Source organism: Tiliqua scincoides, chromosome 4 (genome assembly GCF_035046505.1).
Source record: "Tiliqua scincoides isolate rTilSci1 chromosome 4, rTilSci1.hap2, whole genome shotgun sequence".
NCBI classification, from domain to species: Eukaryota; Metazoa; Chordata; class Lepidosauria; order Squamata; family Scincidae; genus Tiliqua; species Tiliqua scincoides.
The window spans coordinates 100,678,252-100,703,628 of NC_089824.1; the positions used below are offsets into that span (position 1 = coordinate 100,678,252).

The following is a 25,377-nucleotide window of genomic DNA, read 5'->3' on the forward strand; positions in this document are numbered from 1 at the left end:
CTATATAAGAGATCAGCAGGGGAAACCAGAAGCAGAAAACAAAGAGATAGGGGGATCAAGTAGGGTGCTTCACTAGAAAAAAGAAAAAAATGACACAATAGCTAAAGATAATGGGGGGGGGGGAAAGATGTGAAATGGCAAGAAGAGGACAATGAACAAGATAAAGATAATGAATAAAATAGATAGGGCAAAAGATAAGGTGGATTTATACTGAGAAAAATATGACTGCTGAAAGAGAGAATAGGAAAAAATATAATTCAACAAAATCTAGGAGAGAATGATATTTGCACCAAAGATGCTCAGAGCTGCAAATCTGGTGACCAGATGGTTGTGTCAAGAGGACATTCTCAGCAGTCACAATGATGCAGGGCCTAGCCACGATAGCACTTTACGAGCCATGACCAGAACCTCAAATTGTCCTCAAAAGTTGTTTTACATTGGTGAGCTGGCATACTTCTCCAGATCTGCCCCCCCATGAGATGAACTGCTTTTTCTCCACCAGCTAAGAACAGTCTTTGAAGCATATGAATGTCATTTTTCCAATCTAGTGTTTATCTTCTCATTTTCCATTTCTATTGCATGCTCTTGCTTTATCTAGCTTTGGATTGTTGTATTTTGCTTTTTAAAAAGCCGAAAATGGATGCTCTGGTACACCAAGAAGCCAGTGGAAGTCGAAGACTAACACTTGGCACTTGGAAGTACATGTTATCCTCTTCCAGTATAACAGAACGTTCCATAATAGAGTTACAACAAGCTACAATATGAAGAGCCTAATTTATCACTTCCATTCATCTACATGCTAGATCTAAAATTCAGCTCACATGGGCAATGAAACAAAAAACACAAAACTGCATTTTAAGTCACTCTCCCTCTCCATATGACAAAAAGGCGATTCCAGGAGACTTTTCAAGTTTTGCTGCATTTGTTCTGCCTTCTGCTACCGGAGAAGGTCATTCATTTAATTTTCATTTATGCCAGATTGCAGTCAGCTCATTTGTTGCGAACTTTACAGAAACAAACAACAACAACAACAAAATAAATTTCTTCTTTGAAAAGTTTCTCTCATGTTCCCAAACCTTGGAGACTAAAATTAATGCTAAGTAAGATTAGATGTTATAAAGGCAGGTGATTCATCAAATTAACAAGTAAATAATGTTGCTTACTGTCATGAGCAAGGGACTTTGCTGATGTTTGTTTGCATCTCCCTGAAGCCTCTTACTCCACTGGATGCTATAGTGTAAGACTACCTGGCTCTCATGAGTGCCTTTTGGGAAAAAGGCTGTGGGTAAAGAACCCAAAAAAATCCTGACACATGCTCAGATGGCAACTGGGAAGTTCTTTAGAACCCGATCAGAATCCGTCCACAATACATTGTTGAAAGCAATCTATTCTGCTTAACCTCTAGATCAGGGGTGTCCAAACATTTTGGCAGGAGGGCCACATCATCTCTCTGACACTGTGTCAGGGGCCAGGAAAGAAAGAATTAATTTACAATTTAAAAATTGAATAAATTTACGTAAATGAATATATTAGAGAGGGAACTTATAGGAACAAATGAAGGTCTTGAAATAGCTCAAGGCTTATAAAAGGCCTTGCACAAAGCAAGGCCAGCCTTTCCTTCACTACCACTGCTGCATCACAGACATGAAACAGCAAATAGTAGAGGGAGCCCTCATCCTGCAGCTCAGATGAGAGGTCGAACAGTTGTCCTCATACTGAGAGCCGTTGCATTGGGCCAGTGCGGATTCCAGAAAGTCTCTGGAGGGCCAGAGGCTCATTGGAGACTAGGGGCTCCCCGAGGGCCTGATTGGGAGCCTCCGAGGGCCGCAAGTGGCCCCCGGGCCAGGGTTTGGGTACCCCTGATCTAGATCAGCGATTTTATGTTTCATACAGTGCACCAAGTAGTATTCATGGCACCTGCTGAGGGCCAGAAGTTATGTCATTAAGCAGGAAATGGCGTCATTAAACAAGCGATGACCAGAAATAAGCACTTTTTTCACTTATTAGCTGTAAGTGACAGAAGATAGAATATGCAAATTGTGATCATATTTTCAAGATATGGGAGAACCCAATTATCACATGGGCCACTCTTCCAGCAGTGCTGCTTTTGCTAAGGTGTCACTTTGCAGCTCAGCAGCTGAGAGGGGCTCTGCAAAATGACGCCTTGGCAGAAGTAGTGCGGCTGAAAGAGCAGACCATATGATAATTGGGCTCTCCCAGATGCTCAGCAGCTTCTCCCTTTCTCATGCCTCTTTACAGCCCAATCCTGAGCTGCCCAGGGCGCTCAGGCTCAGTGGCACTGAGGAAGGCTGCCGCCGAATCCAGCGCCTCCCGTGCTACCGTGGGAGGCACCTTGGGAGAAGGTGATGTTCGTCCCCTTCTCCCGAGTAAGGTAAGCAGCCCCACAATAGGGCTACTCACTTCACTGCCAACCAAAAGGTTGGCGGTAAGGAAAAGGCACTCGTGTAGGGCGCGCAGCCCTACATGAGCGCCCTGGATCCTGCGGAGCAGATCCTCCTCCCGGCACGCCTCCTGCTCGCCTCCCTGAATGCCTCCCTCCACCCTATCTCCGCCCCCCACTGGCCTCCCCCCTCCCCATCCCCATCCCCGCCCCCACTACCGTGCTGCTGGTCGGCGGTCTGGGAGACGGCTGAGCTGTGGGAGCTGGGCGACTGCCTGGCGCTAGCACAGGCAGGAGCCCGGCGGTGAGCCCCGCGAACGTACCTTATGGCATGTTTGCAACTGTGCTCGGCAGCATGGAGCCGTGCCGCTGAGCACAGGTTTGGGCTCTTAGTCTGCTTCTTCACCTGTACCATTCCTCACCTCTCAGTCCTCCTTCTGTTTCTTGTCTTGGCGCTTTGGCAGAAGCAGCACTAGTGGGAGAGCCCAATTATCATGTGGACCACCCTTTCAGCACCAATGCCTCAGCAGAAGCAGCACTGTTGAAAGGGTGACCTGCATGATAACTGGGCTCTCCCAGGACTGCCCTTTCAGCAGTGCTGCTTCTGCCGATGTGTCACTTCACAACTCAGCAGCTGGTAGTGGTGCTAGGAGAGGCCAATGCTTATGTGGGCCAGACAAAGAGCTTCCATGGATCATATCCGGCCCATGGACCTTATGTTTGACACCCTGATCTAGATGAAAGAGTATGAACATCCTAGATGTGGACCTCATATTTGTCAGCTATAATTGTGGCTCTTGCTTGGACTCTGGGTCTTCCTCTAGATTTCACAAAACTGATTTCAGCAGCTATAAGTGCCAAGTACATAAATGAATCAATTTTCAACAGAGCACCATTACTGATGCAGTAACCAATAGGACTCAGCTGCTGTTTAGTAGTTACTTGCATCAGATTGTGATAGTTTAATTCCTTAGGGTGTATACCAGCTACTCAAAAAAAATATTTCAAGGCAGAAACACCAGGATGTTATTTATTTGCTCACCCTGCTGGTTCTTGGTTTCCCTGCTGCCTAATCACTGTTTACTTGAGCAGCATCTCTACCTATTAACTCCCCCCATTCATACATTACGGTATGCCCCTCCTCCTCCCTTTAGCACCATTACTAACTTTCGCAGCTGCTAAAATTGCCAATATGTTCACTGCTGGTACACTGAAACAACACTGGCAATTATGACACTCCCTGCGGAGAAAAGCAGGTCTGTTAACAGCAAAAACCACATAGAAACTTTGAAACTGGAGATTAAGCAGCCATACATCCGACTGGCATCAACCAGAAGCCAAAACAAGGAGCCTCCAGCGTTAAAGGTCAGACCTTGCAAATGAATTCATCTCCCAACTGGTCCCTCCCAGACCACTGGCTAATAAAAAGTTATTGCCTGTAGAAAATAAGAGGGGGATTAGAGTCTTTAAAAACAAGTTCAAAACCAAATGTCACTGAAAATTCAATTGCAAATTTCTACAGTGTTCTTCAGTCTCTCTCTTTCTTTCATCAGAATTAAAAAGAAATTATTTTCAAGCGGGAAGATGACCATCCGGTGGTAGAACTGTGTATGACAGTATTGCCATAAGGATGGGCTGTAGCTGAATATCAACCCAAACTTCTCTTCCTTCTTCTCAAGAGTGCTTACCCAGTGGTACTTAGTTTCATCCTGCTTTCCATCTCTTGGAACCCTCATTTCTGTTACCCCCCACCCAATTCTGCCAGTACTATCATTCCAATGGGTTTCCAGAAAACAGTTGCGCTATTTCTTAATATGTCCATCTTAATTCTTGGTGCTTCACTTCCATTATGGCAGCCAGTTCCCCCTTATGGCAACTTAGTTCTCCCACACTGAGTATGAAGGTGAAGCCTGAAACATGGCTGCAGATGTCATAAAAGAACTGATGCCTTCTTAAAGCAGTATGTAGTCTCAGCCTCTAAAATAAAAAGGCAGAGCCCTAGATGAAAGCCTGTGGGTTTTTCAGACACAAACTATTACCTTCCCTAGCCTCTCCACTGTCGGACAGACCCTTACTGACTGCACCAGCAAAGAAATTTAGGAAGACAAGGCAGATGGTATTGGCCATTATTATATGAGTTTATGAAATTTTTTTAAAGTGCACATCATTTATAAATGTGACATGCCTTAGCCAGATTCCATCATCATTTCTTGACCTGGTAAGAATGTGGGTTATTTTTAGATAAAGGTATCATAATCACAGGCAGCAATTTTGCACATGTAATAGCAGTCTCTCTTTGAAAAAGCATTCCAGGTTAAAGCCAAAGGCAGCACTCAGAATGTTATTCTGGCTCCACTCTGACTCCACTGCCCTTTTCTCAAGGGTGGAAAAAGACTGCAGCATGTCTGCTGTATTTGAATGGCTGCGTATTTTGATGCGTATCTGGATGACTTTTATTGTACACTTGCTTGAGCTCCAGTTGGGGGGATGGGAGTGGGTTGTTGATAAAAGAAAGAAGCTTCCTCCTACTTTTGTGGTGCACTTCCAATGTGTGGCAATCCACGCCTGTTCACAGTAGGACTTTTGCTTTCATTCTTTTCTGCGCGCCTTCCATATGTGCCTATGTCTCCAAACTATGGGACCGGGCAACAAAATGACAGATGAGAGTCAGCACACAAAAGCTACATAAACTGATGAAATCTCAATGGGCTGTGGCTACACAGCAGGGAAGCCACAGAAGCTTGCTGAAGCCATCAACATGCGATGGCAGAAGCAAACAAGGCAAATTCCACATTGTGAAATAAAACACTACCAGCTTTAGAAGCCAGTTCTTGAGTTGAGACAGGATAGTTCCTTCGATGAAATATTCAGAGAGTCAGGGGAGACAAGAGGCAGAAGAAAACATGTCAAGAATGACAGAAACGTTTTACATATTAGACCAAATGTCTAAAATAAATGGCACTGTTTCACTTGCTCCACATAATCCTCAAGCTGTCACAACAATAGCCTCACTGAAATTTCCATGAAAATTCCACAACACCGGCATGCTCCAATATCTGCAGGGAATGCATTCCTGCCCCCCCCCCAATCAGGATACCGGAAACTACAGATACGCTATATAAATAGTGACATACACACACACACTGTGCATCTATTATCATTACCTTTGTTGTATTGCAGAAGCGCCTACAGCGTGGGTGTTCTTGTTTAACGATCTTGCTTAACTGAAGCGCCGAACGCGTAGGTAACTAGCCTGCATGCTGCAGAGAGACTAACGGGAAGTAGGAACTCCTGCTTCCTGTTAGTTGCCCTCTAGCATGCAGGCGGATTGCCTGCACATTTGGATCTTCAGTTACGCAAGATCATTAAACAAGAACACCCGCGCTGCAAGTGCTTCTGCTATACAACAAAGGTAATTGTAATAGGCATGCAGGGGGCAGAACTGCAGACAATTGAATCTGTTGCCACCTGTACGTCATTATGGAATATCAATTGCAATTCTGTTATTCCAATAAAGAAGCAGTGACTGCTCAGCAACAGAGCACGTGATCTGCATGCAGGACATTCCAGGTTCAATCCCAGTCACCATCATTAAGGATTCCAGGTAGCAAGGCTGGGAAAGACTTTTTTTGCCCAAGACCTTGGAAAGCCTCTGCCAGTCAGAGAAGGCAACTACGGACTAGAAAGGGAACAATGGACTAAACGACCAATACATTTATTCACAATAAGGCAACTTCACCTATTAATACTTGCAATCCTAGATTGATCATCTGCTTACACCAAAAGTTCTACAATGGTTGAAAAGTCTTTAAGATAATCTTCCAATAAATCCTTCATCCCAACTATCTGGGCTCCATTTCTGTGCTGCAGAACATCTTTTAGCAGGGTCACCTCTACAGGTAAGGGCTGTTCCTTCACAATAGGCCAACATATTCTGCTGCGGTGGCAGGTACGTATGTGGTGACACAGTAGTCACTGTCTCCCCCATGTCTATCACTTATGCTCTGCTTTATAGATTCAAATGCGCATAACTTAAAATGCAGGACATTTGTGAGCAAAGGTTTCCAGTTATTCAGCTATGAATTTAGATTTTCTGAACACAGGTAGATGCCTATGAGAAAGCTGGCAGACGACCAAGAATTCATTCCTGTTAGCCTCAGTGTAATTGTGTAGATTAGATGAGGCTTGGTGCCAGTGTCTCCCTTTTCTCATCTGATCTGTCCATTCCAAGGCCAAAAACTGACAGACTCCACTACTACCCCAAGAATAAATCCAGACAGAGAGCGGGCATCCTCAATAGCCTCCTTCCAGTTACATGAAGAATTCCTCCAAAATCTAACAAATTACGTATAGCCCAAGGTCAAGGAGTACCAAGGCAAGGTTCTGACTGAGTTCAACCAACCATAGGCAGTAAAGAGTTTAAACATAAAAAAACCATTTACTAAAAATACAAAGGGTAGTGGTAGATAATATGCAGAAGAAAGAATAAAACAAGAAGGCTTGCAAAAAGCCTTGGGTGTTAGCCAAAAATACAAGCAGGTAATTAAAAACAAACTTAAAAGTAGAATAATTCGCTCATATGCTTTAGTTTGCTGGTCTCCATTTGTAGCTTTCTAGATGCTATTGTACCTCTCTGATCTCTGAAGGTGAGAACATAACCACGCACACGCTGTAACACACACACAAGCATACTTGGACTTGACCTTAAGAAACTTAGGGCTGATGATGTCATTGATCTGGTCTGCCTGTTTAGATATCTATGACAATCTGAGCACCCCACTTGCCCTGTGACCTGGTCAAATGAGCCCAGATGCCCAATCGACTAGCATTTGACAATCCCAACAAGTTAGCTGGCTAGAGCAGGGGTGTCAAACTCATTTCATCCTGGGGGCCTCACTGGATTCATGGCACATGCTGAGGGCATGAGTGTGGCACCCGGAAGTGACCTGAACACAGGAGGTGATGTGACATCACTTGTGGCATCACTTCCTGTTTTTTTTTAAAGCTGAGGCTGCCCCCACACTCTTCTACCTAACCCCACACCAGACCCCATTCTACCACCAAACATCCCCTACCCGCCAGCCAGCCAAGCCTCCCAGTCGCCCCTCCAGCCCCCATTCTACCATCATGCATCCCCTGTCCGCCAGCCAGCCAAGCCTCCCAGTCACCCCCCCCAGCCCCCACCTACCTGCCACTAGTCAGAACCAGGGAAGCCACGCACAGCGGTTCCTGTTCCCAGACCCCCTCTGGCCACAACCAAAGCCCGGGAGAGCTCTGGCCACAGCTGGAAGGAGGACTGAAGGTTGGAGATGACATACGCAGGTGCTCCAGCTCTCAGTTGCCCTTCCAGTTGCCCTGCTCATGCCCGGAAGGAGGATGGAGGACCAGGGACGCCGTGCGCAGCTGCTCCAGCCCTCAGTCGCCCCTTCCAGCCGCGGGCAAGGCCTGCTCGCAGCCAGAGGGAGAACCGAGGTCTGGGGACGCTGTGCGCGGCTGCTCCAGTCCTCGAAATTCTCTCCAGCTGCGGGTGAGCCCTGCTTGCGCCTGGAGGAAAGACAGAGGGCTGGGGTCACCGCACGTGGGTGCTCCAGCCCTCAGTCACCCCTTCCAGCCGTGAACAAGGCCGGCTTGCAGCCAGATAGAGGACCAAGGGCCAGGGACACCACGCATGGCTGCTCCAGCCCTGGGAACTCTCTCCAGCTGCAGAGCTGTGCTCGCGGTTGGAGCGAGTGGGGCAGCCCCAAAACTCCACCAAAGCTCAGGGGGCCACCCAAAATGGCTCTGCGGGCCAGATGTGGCCTGTGGGCCTTATCTTTGACACTCCCGGGTTAGAGCTTATCGTGCTTGAGGAATCCAGACAAAGACAATGAATAAACAAAACAAACTATCTGCTTGGCCATTCTTGTACAATGCTGAGTTCAAAGTGTCTCAAAGATGACTCCTTCCTATTGAACCTTACGCCGATGCTTTCCTTACAAGGAAAGTGAAGGAAACCAGGGGAGTCCAGCCATCACAGTAACAAACATTCAAGCATCTCATTTTGCTCTTCTTTCAAGAGGAATATTTTAAAATAGCTCCATTACTTACCTTCACTTGAAACAACTGGGTGCTCAACCCGCTGACACTGTGGATCCTCTGCTGTCATTGTCCTCAAACACAACATCCCCAGACCTGTGACCAACATTGCCATCAGGCTGCCGTCCCTCATATTGGCCATGTCTTTCTTTGCATCCGTCACATCTCCTTAGCCAGCAACTCTTCTTGTATTCAGATGTGAAAAGGGCCTACGTAATGGAAAACAAACAGCAATCAGACTAAGAATGGCCAACGTCTTGGCCAGTTGACTCTCCAGAGAGTGGCCCAAATGCTGGAAGTGTATCCTGCCACTTAACCCAATTTCTTTCTAGACACTCAGCAGGTCCTAAAACCAAATCATTAAGGAGTTATAATACAGAGCACACATGCTTGAGCATGTCTGGGAAACTTCATAAGAATTCAAATGAAAGACTGAACAACATTGTGTGGATATACTCATTCGCACTCTCATCCTCTTACTCTCATACACAAACACAAAGCTTGAAAAGCCCTTTCCTTCTGAATGAAATTGTTGAGAAATAGTTTACAGAGTGTTGATTAAAATTCGCCAGGGACGGGGGGGGGGGGGGGGAGGTTATTTAACAGGCCATATACCAATGACCCAGCATCCTTAAACAAGACCTCAAATTCTGCATTCTCAGGGACCCCCATGTTCCCTGGACCTGAAACGTTACCTGCAGTGAGGAAAGAAGAAGAGAGAGGAGATGAGGAAGCCTCCATGCAAGCTTTTCTTTCCAGAAATGAGATGTGAAAACAGCAGCATATTTAAAGGGCACATTTCTACCAGCCTTATTTGTTACTTTATAGAGCTGCTTCACATTGTTGGCATTCCAGGGCCAACGCATCTCTACAATGAATATTCTATGAAGTTGTACTCTGAGCTTCTATACAAGAGCTTTGTTTTGGACACCTCTGTTATATATGTAGCATTATTGTCGTTATTTTTATACAGCTTGCCCAAGGGGAATATAAGAATAAATGAGACCTATTAGGAAACACTGCCATTTGCATCAATGCAAGGCTCGTTTTCATCTCTTCGCAGAAAATGATTCAGGTGTTGTTTTGTTGTTGTTTTGCTAAGCCACAAGGGAACAATGGCTTTCAAGCTGCATTCTGGGGAACACTGAAGTTGCCTGGAATCTTATCAGTGGTTCTTCAGTCACAAGAAGAAAAATAGCCATTAAACTGAAAGTCTTCCCATCACCACCAATCATCCCTTAAGATATGAAGACTCGGGAATGTTTGTGATGCTCTAGGATTCATATGGAAGAGTGAAGAATCTTCTGCATACAGGTGCAATGCACAAACATCGGGCCTTCATTTCTACTTCTTCAGTTGATAAATGTACTAAATGCTAAGACATAGCCTAATCGTGAGCTTCCTGGTGCCTCCTGGAGCAGTGGCACCAAAGCAGCTACCGCAGTATCCAGCAGGCACTTGAAAGTAGCCAGAGGTCTTCTCAGGGGAGACAATGTGGCAAATAATGTTTCAGGTTTACCAAGTTAGCTAGTACAGTTTTATTCCTGAAAAAATTGGTGAAGCCCAATATTTTGTATGTGAACTCTCATAATTCCAGATGAATGTTATTACTAGCCTAAAATTAATATCTTTTATGGACAATATGGTAATAGTAACAATAATAACACACCAATTCATACTGACAATCATGTTTAGTTACCTTTGATTTGTGTAGATCAAATTTCTTAGACACTGACAAAACTTGTGGAATTATCAACATTCACATTTCAGATGCTCATCATAACATACATACCAAAATTTTCCCCAAATTTGCCCATACTTCAAGACTTCTGAAATTTTGCATCTCCACTAGTCTGCTGTCCGCTGCTTGAACATTAGGTTATTGGCATGCCAACCAGTACATAGTAGATGTCCCTTATTATTACGTTTAATGAGGAAGCCAGCAAGTTGCTTCACAAAAAAACACTAGCAGCCTATTAGAAATAAAAGGCTACTGAGACCAATTAGTGGAACAAGCCAATCTTCTCCAACAGTACAAGGAAAGAGGAGGCAAATAAAGCTTCAACAACAGTTGATTACAGAACATAATTGTTTTATTAAGCAGCAAGTAAGGGAAGATTTATTGCTGTAGTCTTTCTCTGGAACTGATGTGCTACACGCACATGTGCATGTGTGCAGACAGAGGCTTGATTTGTAATAAAACATGGTTAAACTACCCAAAAAATTGATGTGTGTGTGGAGGGCAGCAGTTCCCAAACTGGGTCAGGGACCACCAATGGATTGCAACTCAATTTTTGGTGGGTTGCAAAACTGACATGCTAATAGCTGACAAGGAAAATGTATTGAGACCTATGGAAACAGAGCTGCATGTGCATGTTTTCTCATGACTGTGCCTTGGTCCACTTTGAAGGGTGGGTCTAGGAGAATGCAAAGCCTCCAGAATGGTCCCAAACCGATGTATGCTGGCTCCAACAAACTCTCAAGAGGAAATCCCCCCCCCTTCCAAGCTCACAAGAAAAATGTATTGCGCCCTATGAAAAGCGAAAATGAGCCACACATGTGCATGTATTCATGAGTAGGTGACCCTGGCTTGGATCTCACTGAAGACTGCCTCAAGGGGAATGCAAGGTCACCAGACTGGTCCTGATCCAATAAACCTCTTGTAAAGCTGGGTGAGTTCCAATAAGGTGTCATTTTAAAAAATAGGCCCTGGTGCTAAAAAGTTTGGGAAACACTGGTGGGGGGGGGGGAAATAACATTATCCTGGAAACAACCTCAGGAAACCTTACCCAAAAACAATTGCAAAGATGTTAGCTCACTCTTGATCCATCCACATCAGGCTTACAATCTGATCCTAAATGTATTTTTTCAGCAGCTAAAAGTCATCAAGGCCAATGGGACTTCCTTCCATTGTTCATAGACAATGTTCAGCCTGGAGAAGAGAAGGCTGAGAAGCGATATGATAGCGCTCTTCAAATACCTAAATGGCTGTCATATGGAAGAAGGGAATAGTTTATTCTCAGCTGTCTCTAAAAGTAGAACTAGAACAAATGGGTACAAACTGCAAGACAGGAGATTTCAATTTGACATCAGGAAAAAATTCCTAACGGTCAGGGCGGTTCGGCAGTGGAACAGATTGCCAAGAGAGGTGATGGACTCAGTGGCGTAGCTAATGAACATGTAGCCCGAAGCAGAGCTCAAAATGATGTCCCAGAAGTGATGTCACAATTGGAAGTGACATTGCGCCCAAGTTTTTTAAAAAGCGCAAATTGGGGGGAAACCAGCCTCCTCCCCCCAGCAGTTCACCACTCACTTGATCTGCCACCTCCCCCCAGCCAGTGGCATAGCTTAGGCATCTATCTGCTACATGGGATCAAAGAAGATTTTGTAGCTCCCCCTCCATGACAAAATCAAATTTAATTAAGTAAATAAATAAAGTGTACCCCTTATTGGTTAGGGACACTTTGCTGGGGTGAAGAGGGATGGTTATTTTCTCCTTGCTAAATATAAGAGGAGCACCACTTGAAAAAGTGCCTCTTTACCAATTAGCAGGAGTAGCTGTATTATGATACATGGAAATAATACTCATATTAACCTTATTGGTTCCATGCAGTATCATAACACCTCATTGGCTCTTAGAACAATCAGTCTCATAGGTCGGTTTTGAGTTTAGAAAAATTCACTTTTTGTTCCTTAAGGCAGTTGTGTTTTCGTTTTCTGGTTAATTGGCCATAACTTTTGATGGAATAAAGATATTCCAATGAGGTTTGTTTCACTGCAAAGCAGTGGTATTAAATAACCATTGCAATGATATATAACATGATGGTATTATTTATACATACCAAGATTTTCACAATTTTGGCCACCAGTGTCATGCTCAGCTTGTTGCCCCCCTAAAGCTGGTTGCCCGGTGCAACTGCTACCCCCTGCACCCCCTTAGCTATGCCACTGGGTGGACTCTCCCTCACTAGAGATATTCAAGCAGAGGCTCAACAAGCACCTGTTGGAGATGCTCTAAGAGAATTTCCTGCCTAAGGCAGGGGGTTGGACAAGATGATCTATTAGGTCCTTTCCAACTCTATGATTCTCTTATCTCAGCATCTTTGATTTATTACATAAAGTACAAGGAACCAAACTCAATTACTTGCTTTTGACTTCAGGAAAGTTAGCAGTGGCCTACATGTTACTTTCATAATGTAGATGGCACAAAAAATGGTGTCTATATGGCGACCCTCAGCAATACTACCTCAAGCAGCACTTACCATATAAATTCATTCAACTCATACTGAACATTCCTACCCCAGCTCCCTCTTCTACTAAATTAAAAGTAGTCCAAGACTATGCACGTACAGTACTTGAAATAACTCTTTCCCTCTGCTATATCCCCCTCTTTGGTCCATTCATAGAGTGCTATCTTATCAAAATAGGAGTGGCTCCCTCAACCGTGGTTTGGCAATACCTACTTTTTCCAGTGGTTTTTCTTTGTGTTGCTTCCAACAGGAATTAATCCTTCATGCACACAAAGTGATCAGACTGTTTATAGCTTATGCTATGCAAACTGAGTGGGGAACGACTAGCTTCAGGCAAATAAGTCTTTATCTCCTAACATCTGGAAGACCACACAGAATAAATAAGGCTACTAAAAGTTGTTGAACAATCATTTATCTTACCACTTATATCATTTTTAATGGCATCCATTTCTCTTTTCATCTACATCTGCAATGAATGATGAGCCCTGTGAAGTACATATCTATAGCCTTTATGCCCAGAAGAGATTCGCAAAATAAGAAGCACTCAACATTTGTAAAGGAAATGGATTTCTAATGGTTTTCTAATTTACATTCTCTTTCTCTCTGAATTACATTGACTGTAGATGGAGAGATGTATTCCTTAGCAAGGCCTGGCCACACAACCTTAATCAGTCATTCCTCATGCACAATCTCCCTAATCCAGTGGTATTCAAACTGGGGTGCCGTGACACCCCAGCCTGAGGGGGGCAGCCAGGGGTGGGGGCAGCCAGGAGGCAGGGAGGAGGCAGCCACGCAATCCCCCCAGCTCAGGGGCAGGGGCTTGGGTACACGTGCCCAAGCCTCCTGCAGCCTCCTGGGGGTGCAGGGAGCCCTGCGCGACCATCGGCAGGGCTCCCCAGGTCAGGGAAAGTGAGACTGGAGAGATCGCGCTCCGCTTCTGGTTTAGTGGAGGCAGAACGCAATCTCTCCACTCTCACTTTCCCTGACCTGGGGAGCCCTGTAGGCACTCGCACACGGCTCTCCGCACCCGGGGATGGCTGCTGCAGGGACTGGAGGGTGCACCCCAGTCCCTGCAGCCCCGAGTGACGCGATCCTAGGGATCGCGTAGCTGCCTTCCCCCTGCCGCCTCCCCCCCCCACTCCCCCAAAGACTTACTGCGTGTTTCAAACTCCCTGAGAGTTTGAAAACCACAGCCCTAATCTATTGAGAAATGGGTCAAAGTCACACTCCTAAAAAATTATAAACCTTTCATTTGTGCATGGGTTGATTCTGGTCACAACTGATAATAAGAACATAAGAACAGCCCCACTGCATCAGGCCATAGGCCCATCTAGTCCAGCTTCCTGTATCTCACAGCAGCGCACCAAATGCCCCAGGGAGCACACCAGATAACAAGAGACCTGCATCCTGGTGCCCTCCCTTGCATCTAACACAGCCCGTTTCTAAAATCAGGAGATTGCATATACACACCATAGCTTGTAACCTGTAATGGATTTTTCCTCCAGAAACTTGTCCAATCCCCTTTTAAAGGCATCCAGACCAGATGCCATGACCACATCCTGCGGCAAGGAGTTCCACAGACCAACCATATGCTGAGTAAAGAAATATTTTCTTTTATCTGTTCTAACCCTCCCAACACTCAAATTTTAGTGGATGTCCCCTGGTTCTGGTGTTATGTGAGAGTGTAAAGAGCATCTCTCTATCCACTTATCCTTCCCATGCATAATCTTGTATGTCTCAATCATGTCGTTGTCCCCCTCAGGTGTCTCTTTTCTAGGCTGAAGAGGCCCAAATGCCTTCTTTCCTCATAAGGAAGGTGCCCCAGCCCAGTAATCATCTTAGTCGCTCTCTTTTGCACCTTTTCCATTTCCACTATGTCTTTTTTGAGATATGGTGACCAGAACTGGATGCAATACTCCAGGTGTGGCCTTACCATCATTTGTACTCATAATATTAGCTGTTTTGTTCTCAATAACTTTTCTAACGATCCCAAGCATAGAATTGGCCTTCCTCACTGCCGCCGCACATTGGGTTGACACTTTCATCGAGCTGTCCACCACCACCCCAAGATCTCTCTCCTGATCTGTCACAGACAGCTCAGAACCCATTAGCCTATATGTGAAGTTTTGATTTTTTGCCCCAATGTGCATGACTTTACACTTACTTACATTGAAACGCAGCTGCCATTTTGCTGCCCATTCTGCCAGTCTGGAGAGATCCTTCTGGAGCTCCTCACAATCACTTCTGGTCTTCACCACTCGGAAACGTTTGGTGTCGTCTGCAAACTTAGTCACCTCACTGCTCAACCAGGTCATTTATGAAGAGGTTGAAAAGCACCAGTCACAGGATAGATCCTTGAGGCACACCGCTTTTCACCTCTCTCCATTGTGAAAATTGTCCATTGACACCCACTCTGTTTCCTGGTCTTCAACCAGGTCTCAATCCAGGAGAGGACCTGCCCTCTAATTCCCTGACTGTGGAGTTTTCTCAGTAGCCTTTGGTGAGGGACTGTGTCGAACACCTTCTGAAAGTCCAGATATATAATGTCCACGGGTTCTCCCGTATCCACATGCCTGTTGGCCTTTTCAAAGAATTCTATAAGGTTCGTGAGGCAAGACTTACCCTTACAGAAGCCATACTGATTCGCCCTCAGCAAAGCTTGTTCGTCTATGTGTTTTGAGATTCTATCTTTGATGAGGCAATTCCACCATCTTACCTGGTATAGATGTTAGGCTGACCGGCCTATAGTTTCCCAGGTCCCCCCTCTTTCCCTTTCTAAAAATTGGTGTGACATTTGCTATCCTGCAATCTTCTGGCATAGTCGCCATTTTGAGGGACAAGTTGCATATTTTAGTCAAGAGATCAGCAACTTCATTCTTCAATTCCTTAATAATTCTTGGGTGGATGCCATCAGGGCCCAGTGACTTATTGATTTTTAATCTGTCAATTAGGTCTGAAACATCTTCTCTTTTCACCTCTATCCAATTTAATTCCTTGGTAAGAAGGGGCCATTCGGGCAGCAGTATCTGCCTGAGGTCTTCTGCCATGAAGACAGATGCAAAGAACTCATTTAATTTCTCTGCCATCTCTAAGTCTCCTTTTATCTTCCCTTTCCCTCCCTCACCATCCAGAGGGCCAACTGCTTCTCTGGCAGGTTTCCTGCTTCTAACATATTTGAAGAAGCTTTTATTATTCCCCTTAATGTTGCTGGTCATGTGTTCCTCATAGTCTCTCTTGGCCTCCCGTATCACCTTCTTACATTTGCCACAATTTATGTTCCTTTTTATTCTCCTCATTAGGGCAAGACTTCCATTTATGGAAGAAAGCTTCCTTGCCCTTTACGGCCTCTCTAACTTGGCTGGTTAGCCATGCGGGCACCCTCCTGGACTTAGAGGCCTTCCTCTTAGAGGCCTCCTGTAGAGGCCTTCCTCTTCTGCTGTATACACTTCTGCTGGGCCTCTATTACTGTTTTAAGCAGTTTTAAGTATTGTTTTACTTAACAGAAAAGTAACAGTTAAAGCATGTTTTACTCCATGCACTCTGGAGAGATTGGACTCTTTTTACCTTCCCTATGCAACTCAGATAATACAACTCACTCTACCACAGTCCCATTTAAATGGACAATTCTGGAGTGAGCTGTAGATGAAACCCTTGTTACCGTTTAACAATGTCTGTGACATTCACCTTAACCTATGCTATCTTAATGACAAGCCATTAAAGAGCTTAATGGTTTGAATGAACATTTTAAAAAATTATGAAGTGCAAAGTTAAGCCATAAGACTTTGACCAACACCCTGAAAGTGCCATTTATTTTTTTTAATTCAAAGCAGCCACAGGTAGTTGAGGTAATGGAATCAGGGAAATAGTATCACATAGAGGAAATGTCACATTTTCCTCCTGCAGTTTCCTTGATTTAACTCCCCACATCCTAAGCTATTTGGCTCACAGGGATAAACTACAGACCTCACAGGGAAATAGTATAGCTACTTGTATAGATGTTTCTTCTCAAGAAGTAAATGGGTTCAGATTGGGGAGGGAGGGAGATTTAGATAGGGAAAACATGTTGGGGAGAAAGAAACATCCCACCCCATTGCTGCTTCCCTGAACCAATGACCTCTCTGCAATCATTGCTCTGAACTAAAAAAAAACCACATCATCCCTCCTCAGAGATCCAATTGCGGATTTCTCAACTCTCAACTTCTCTAGCCCCAAAACAATTTAACAAGTCAAATTCTAGCCATACTCAAAAGCTACAGTGTTTAAGGGCTTGTCAATATGTAAATTATTGCACATCTGTTTTGCATGGAATTGAAATGCAGGTCACGCCCAAACTTTACATGGAATAGTCAGTCAATTTTTATTTACGTAAAACATTTATATTGCACCTTTGCAATATAATTCCATTATATTGGTTCCATTAAAGAAACCATGATGGCAACAAGTCAATCAGATAAGCAGATTTCCACTGAATCAGACCAAAGGTTGGTCTAGTTTGCTTCTTTTTTCCCAAAGCGATCAGCCATATACTTCCAAAAACCCACAGGCAGGGCACAAAGGCAACTGTCCTCCTGCAGCACAGCTCCCCAACAACTGGTATTAGTTGACCTACCACCTCTAACTATGGAGGCTCTATTTAGCTATTGACAGGCCTCCCCTCCATGAATTTGCCAAACCCCTGTTACAGTGCCATCTCATGCACACTCTCCTAGGAACAAACCACACTGAACACAGAGGGACTTCTGGGTAAACCTTCACAGGACTGCACTGTTAAAGCCACTGAGACCAACAGTGTCATTACACCTTGTGTCCATGAATGTCCAAGCATTAATGATATGCTGTGTGAAATAGTACTTTTTTTGTCCTCCAGCCTCTTTCATTGGGTGCCTATAGGCTCTGGTATTATGAAAGAGGCAATACAAACCTCTAACCCAGTGATTTCCAAACTTTTTAGCATCAGGACCCAGCTAAAAAAAGTTTCACTTCACCAGTCACTCAAGCCTCTATGGCTATGATTAATGGGGGAGCACTGCTCCCCCCAAGTAGTAGCTTGTTTAACCCTTAATGCACACAGTCTAATCAGCCTTGTCAGTTTCATGACCCACCAAAAATTGGATTGCAGTTTTAGGAACTGCTGCTCTAACCACTTTTTCCACACCACTTATAATTTTGTAAACATATGACATGTGCCTTCTTAGCTGCCATACTGAATTGGGGTGGTAGCTCTCCCTGCCTCCCCCTTTTCTCACATACGTAGTGGGGGGGGAACATCTCTACAGATGAGGTTTGAAGATATGAGTCTGATGGATTTGTAAGAGACAACAAAAACAAAATCACAGTCAGGATGGCCGGTCCTCTCATGGATTAGGCTGAGGATCAGGAAACAGAGTGGGACTAGATGGACTTTTTGTCCTGATCTAGCCGGACTTTTCTTATGTTCTTTTGATGAGCAATACAAACAAACTACTTCACCATTTATAACTGTTATGGAATCCTACTAATGCAGCAACTGTTACCCTGCAGATGCCTGATCTTGTCTGATCTTGGAAGCTAAGCAGGGTCAGGCCTGGTTAGTACTTGGATGGGAGACCACCTGGGAATACTGGGTGCTGTAGGCTTATACCATAGTCTTTCGAGACTGAAGGTTGCCAGGCAATGGAATCCTACTGCAGTCACCCCCCTTTTCTTTGCCTGGCCAGACATGCCCCTCTGCAGAGGTCCTCCTCTGCAGGCACTCTCACCTCCCCAAGTCCATCTACCAGATAAATGAACCTGCCTTGCCTCCACCTCTGGCAGCTAAATCCCTCCTGAGGCCAGTGTTTTGGCAAATGGGTTCCTGCTATCCAAGCTCCCTCCCTCTGCCTTCAGAGGTATCTTAACAGCGTCTGGAGCTTCTTTTGACCTTACCTGTTTGGTTTCCCCTCCCTCCCCTTTGCTCCTTCTTATCCTCTTTTGGCTCTCCTTGGTTCCTTCTCATCCTCTTCCCCCCTCTCTTTCCCATCCCCCTTCTCTTCCCTGTTTATTTCACCCCGACTGGTACCAGACCTCAGCTGTCGTCAGTTCCGGCCAAAGAATAGTTGAGGAGTTTCAGTTATTTCTGTCTTGGAAGCACTTGGTGATGACATAAGCACTGAGCCTCTCTGCGACTGTTCAAGGCAAGCCTCAGAGATGCGAGGCTCGCATGGTGCCATCTGGATCCAAGGCACTTCACAACTGTGTAGTATTCTGGTCCTGTTTCCAGTGGGTTCAACGACATGTATCTTGCACAAGGTCTGAGCACCATTAATGATTAAGTTCACCAGGGCACAATCCTATCTGAGTGATGATGCAGCCTCAAGATAAGGGGACAAACAGGCTCTTCTTATGTTCTTACTTCTGGTGTCCTGTATTTCCACCCAATGCAATCCTGTGCAGCAGTTTCTCTTCAGTGTTGCAGTTAATTGGACTCTATACCCTCCAACATACAGAGCAACACCATCCCCAACACATTCTTCTATAACCCTCCTATAGAGTGTGTATCCAGTGATGACAATATTCCACTGATCCTAACCATTCTGCAATGTTTCTGATGAGCTGACTGCTGCTTAATTAGAAGCCAATTCTGTTTAAGACTACAGTGAGTGATCCCATGCGCCTAAATCTGCCCACAGGGTTGATCTGTCTGGTTTCTCTTCCTGTCTGGGATGGGTTGTTTCTCTACCCCCTGCATATGCAGAAGTTCATTCTTTAGCTGTACAGTCACTCAAAAACCTTGCTTCAGCTCTAAAATAGTAAGGAAAGCCAATGCAATAACAAAAGCTAGCAACAAAAACAGGAACCAGTTATAAAACTGCAAATGTGTGTATTTTATATCATTGTTTGTGCCCAGTAACATGGGCAAAGCCAAGGAGGAAGAAGAGGAGGAAGAAAACAAGGGGCATATTCACCTGGTGTATAATTCACACCGACAAGAGCCAAAATGCACAAGAATCACTAAACCTGTTGCTCTTTCTGTCCAATCCCCAGGCTACTTAAGGCTGGATTTAAGACTATTTAGATTACTAAATCAGCAGAGGGCTAAGGGCACAATCCTAACTTGCACCGGAGCAGGCAGGCCAGCAGGCCTATGCTGCATCCAGCACACATTTGGGGCCAGAATTGGCGCAACCCAAGGCAAGGGGGAAACTCTCCCCTTGCCCCGTGTTGTGCAGCACTGGCCCCAACGTATTGCGCCCTATGAAACACCTCCTCCCCACGCCCCCCCCCCAGACCCATGCATCGGCTGTGTTCTGCCAATACAAATTTACCTCACTAGGTCTGGATCTGCTGCAGATCTGCCTTCTCTGACTCTAAAGTCGACATCCCCAGGTCGGCACAAGTGACTTGTGCCAGCCTAACCCAGGGGTTAGGATTGCACTGTACCTCACTCAAATCTAACTTTGGAAATAATTGTATTTGCATTGACATTTCTTATTAAACTCTATTTTAAAATATAATGTGTGTGTATATACAGATGTAGATTTAAGGGGCAGACAGATCTCCAGTTTGGTGATTGGATAGTTAAAAAGCTATATATATTCAGTACACATTGAAACCAGTTTAGCTCCATAAAGTATAATGACATTTACCACACTAATATCATTGACATCAATGGATGGACCATAAATTCTACAACTCTCCCAACCCATTTTGACAGCCTCCTCCACAGAAGCTCATAAAAGCAGCTGATTGTCCTCTCCCTTGATCCTTTCCAATATCACTTAATAGGTCTCCAAGGATTTTTACAGCCTTATTAAAGGACCATCTAGGCCTTACCCATTACTGAGATGTAGCCTGTGATTGATTAAGAGCCCAGAATAGAGAGGCCTTGCTCTTTGCAATGTGGTGAGACTTACAACTTCCCACAGAAGTGTTCAAAAAACACACACAGTAATTTAAACGTACTGAACCAATTTAGTTTTTCAGCACAGGAACACTTACGCAACATAAAGAGCCCACCAATTTACAACATTCAGGGTTGTTTAATAGGAATTAATAAATCTCCAGATATCAGTTCCTATGCAGTTATTTTTTTCCATAAAACGTAACTTTGTAATTAAATGGTGAAGCAGATATGATTTTGCTATTATGAGTTTGCTCCCATATTTTACCTTGCAGATTTGAAATATGGTTTTTGTTCGGTGATGGTTTTTTTTTTAATAGCTCAGGGGAAAAATAAATTTAGGACGTCATTTTTTTTCTTTTACAGCTTTTCACAGAAATACACTTTGCTCTTTACTGTGTAAAAATACAAGTAAGAGGGGACAGCATACAATGCAGATTATACTTTGGGCTCATGCTGACATAATACTAGCTGCCTTTTTCTTAACTGCAGTTAAAAAATTAAGAGCCAACTTTAGCAATGCATTGCCTCCTCACTACTCCTCCCCTTAAGTGAATTTTCTTCTCCTCCTTTAATCACAGTTAAGTGGTTCATTAGCACATCTGTTAAGTGCCATTGAGGTTAACCAGGGTTAAGCCAAGTTGAACAGTACAGTGGGCAAACCAGGATCACAAGAGGTGCTGTGAAAAGAAAATTTGAGAAACCCTATGTATGTATTCCTGAGCTCCTTACAAAAAGTGGAGGAGGTACAAATGAGACAGCTAGTCTTGGAATGTCTATAGTACAATGGTTTGATTCAAATAAGTTAAACCATGATAAAGAAAACTATTGTTGGCTTGATCACAAATCTTGGCTTGTGATCAGCTAAAGCTGGTTTGAACTGAGTTTACAAACCATGGTTTGTATTAAGCATGGTATGCTGTGATGCCTGAATTGAAATTCAGTTACATATATACCAAGGAAACAGGAGTTAACATGTGTAGACAAGTGTTTACAAGAATAGAATACAAAAGCAGAGAAGCAGCTCTAAGCCATGGTTCACCTACTGTACATTTGGAAGTGCAACTATGGTTTGGCACAATGTCTGAATTGAACCAGTATGGCTAGTTGGTTGCCCTGGGCTGAACTCAACCATGTGACAGTATCCAAACAAAATGGGGAATGTATAATAGCACCACAAATTTTTGCATGAACATTTCAACACCAGCTAGGTGAGGATGCCTTGAAGTTGTCCCTTTTCTATTGCTTGCATAAATCTGAACATTTTGTGTTTCAGATAAATGCATAACCTGATTAGAGAAATAGAATAAAACTTCATATTGTACTGGAGGAACTGTTAGCTCTTCCAGGATACATTTTAGAAGCTCAAAAGCTCGGAAATTGAAGGGTGTGTTTTCAATGTGGTATGTAGCACTTAAAATAGAAGGGCTGCACAAACATGCAAGATAATTACCCTCTGAAATAACAGTGGCAGAAACACCAGTCACTTTTTGGACACATCAACATGCAAAGCTTCTTGAGGGCGTTCCTGAGCCAGAAAGTGCTGAAATCAGCACTGTTGCTAGCTTATCCCCTAGCCTGCAACAAGATGTCAACTCAGTTTTGTCTTGCATCCCAATAATGCTCTTCCAGTTTTAAATGCCTGTCAGATTTTAGATAAATACTGAATTAGTTCTAAAAACAAGTGTATTTTGAGTTACAATCTTAAGCATTCTTACTAGGGAGGAAGCTGCAATTGGCTAAGTGGGGCTCACTTCTGAGTAAACAGTGCATTTCTCATTTGTGAAAAATTCACGAAAATGAATTTGCAATTCCTGAAGTTTAGTAGAAGAAAGAAAACACTTTTGGTTTTCAAAAAGTGTCAGAATTTTCCATTTATATTTAACCTGAAACTATTTTCTTTCAAATTGTCACTTTGTATATCTTTCATTTCAAAATATGTTATGGCACTATGTTGGTCCAAGTGAAATGAGAAATACCTCTGAGCTTTTGGCCAATAGCTAAAGGTGTTCCTTCTTTAGGTCGAGGCTGGTGAGAAACAACACTCAGCAGTCTTAAGGCCTAGTCCTATCCAACTTTTCAGCGCCAATACAGCCGTGCCAACAGGGTGAACATTCATCTAGCAGTAGGGGGACAGTCATGGAAGTCTCCTCAAGGTCAGGGAACATTGGTTCCCTTACCTGGGGGCTGCATTGCGGCTGCATCAGTGCTGGAAAGCTGAATAGGACTGGGCCCTTATTGTAGCCAAACAAGGAGAAAGTCTGAGTTTGGCAGCTGGTTAGCAAGAAGTAGTCATGAAGTCATTTATGCTGTTTGCTTTTGAGGAGAATGGTGCTTCACACACTAGCACTTCCAGTGCTCAATTTGTAAGTAAGGCTCAGTATAATGAGGCTGACTGAAGCAACCATTCTGAGTTGCAGGCTAAGCGAGCAATGAATTGACATGGGGTGGCCTGCACCCCACATCTGTCTGTTTACCCCTACTGTCCGCTGCCCACCAAGCTGTTTCAACCAGTACTCTGATCCTCCTTCAACTTGCAGAGAGCAAGAGGATTGGGGTAGCCCGCTGGAAGTAGATAGAGAAGCTGCTGCTGCCACCTCATCTTCTAAACCAGGGCTGCTGGAACCATGACCTGGGGGCTGGATCCGGCATTCAGGTGGATCTTTCTGGCTGGTGAGCGGACCTTTTGGTTGCTGTCTGCCCAGCTGCCATGCAAAGTCTCCCTCAATCAGGGGACAGGGACACTTTGGGCAGTTGCGTCTTCCTGGACATTCTATCGCACAGCCTTTTGGGACACCAGGCAGATGACACAACTGACCAGAGTGCCTTGTCCTCTGAACAAGGAGATCTTTGCATAGCGTCCGGCCAGAACACTCAGACGCAATATAGATAGGGACTGCATTCCAAGTGCACAAAGGTCGCTAGTTTGAGCACCGCTGCTCTAAGCAACCAGGGTGAGAAAGGAGAGGTCTGGCACTGTCTCCTTCATCTGCACTGTCCTATTTGAAACATGCAGAATGAGAGGAACATGTTTAGTTTAAGCAGAACAGCACAGACAAAGGAGAGGAGCTCTGGTTTACCACTCTCCCCATTTCCCTTCACTCCCCCTTTCTCATCTGGCTATATAGGCAGGAGCAGAAGATAGCAACAGGTCTTGCATGAGGCTTTATGAGGACAGAATTTCCATATCGCCATTCAGGTGCTAGTCTGGCTCAGACCAAGCTTGTTTATAAATAAGTAGATATTACAAAAATCCCATAAGTCTCTCTTACAGGATTATGTGGCACTTTACATAAGCAAAAGACAGGTCTTCAGTCCAAAAAGCTTACCATCTAAATTACTTAACTAGGTTATGGAATTCACTAATACGTTGCAGTTTGCAATTCACCAATTAACTATTGCTAGTTTCTTATTCATTAACTGTCTTTTGGTACAAAAAAAAAAAAGAGGAAAATTTAGCAAGGAAGGCAGAGGTTTCTAGTTCGCACCTCTTCAGAAGGCACAAGTATATATTTCCAAAAGAAATGCCAATGTAGAAATATATACAGGATGCTCCAGTTAGCAAACAACAATTTGTTAACCATATTTTAATATCTCCAGTGTCACCCTGCAGCATAACATACACAATTAAGATGATATAGGAAGGTAATTTTTTTCACATACGAGTGTTAACATGCGCACAGCCCCAAAAGAAAATGCAAAAGTCACTCAACCAACTTAGCCCCAATTTTAAATGTTTTCATTAAAACACCTTCCTTCATTAATAACATGCTAATTCCATGCAGCCCTTTGTTTTTCAGTAATTTAATGTGAAAACAAATCTGAGGACTATTGTAAAAGGTATTCTACAGACAGCTAGCACAAAAACTAGTAGCTTCATAAAAGATCATCTGGAGAGTCTGAAATCCAAATTTTCCTGGAGTCCAGGAAAACATACACACACAATGGCATCAGGGGCAGGGGGTTGGTGGAACAGGCCCAGGAGGAAGATGAAACCAGCAGCACTGGCCAGCACCATATTCTAACCCACTTCCCTAACCTAATCCCCTGAAATGGATCAACATGGACTTGTGCCAGTAACATCGCTGTTCAGGTCTGGTTTGACCCATCGCAGCTGCTGGGGCTTGCCCCAGGGCAAGGGGATAAATTTCACCTCAAGGAGACCTCCAGTAGCTGAAATTCACCAGACACCACTGCATCACCACACAGGCATTTATGCTGTATTGGGCTGTGTGTTTCATACATACAGCTGGGAAATGAACAGGTCCTGTGAGACACCCCTAAGGGGGTTTCATGACATGGGGGTGAGGGAAGCATGAGAACCTATGGCAGACTTGTTCTCACAAATGGAAACCATAATTTCCTGTTGTATCTGTTCCAGCATGCATTGTAATACTTATTTTTAAGAATATTTCAAAATAATAGTGCATCTGGCACTAAATATCTAAAGTATTTAATCCGCACTTTGTCACAAAAAATGTTGAAGGCAGCTAATGAGCAATTTTAAATTTGCTTGTTAGCAAAAGTATTATTTATGCTTATGTATTAACCTATTATTGCTCGGCTCACAGGTGTATACATTTGGTCACTGTTGCATATATGCAACGTTGTTCGGAAATGGCTTTAAACATAATTATGTATGATTGCTGTTTATCAAAATATTCTTAATTGTTACAGGCTTTTAATATATTTTTTTTATTTTAATTGTGATTTTATGCTCTTTGTTATTTTTGCATTGGTTTTTGTAAGCCACCTTGGGTTTCTTCAGGGAGAAAGTCAGGATAAAAATACAG

At 44.0% G+C, this 25,377-nt stretch overlaps 1 protein-coding gene across 3 annotated transcripts in view; it reads right to left on the minus strand.

Moving 5' to 3' along the window:
• Window positions 1-25,377, minus strand: part of SEMA5A (semaphorin 5A) — a 165,525-nt gene that overhangs the window by 99,290 nt on the left and 40,858 nt on the right. For all 3 annotated transcript variants that reach the window (XM_066626252.1, XM_066626253.1, XM_066626254.1), the window contains exon 2: window positions 8,489-8,685. In XM_066626252.1, the coding sequence (XP_066482349.1) occupies window positions 8,489-8,618 (130 nt within the window). In that variant the 5' untranslated portion in view covers window positions 8,619-8,685. The remainder of the gene's footprint in view (window positions 1-8,488; window positions 8,686-25,377) is intronic.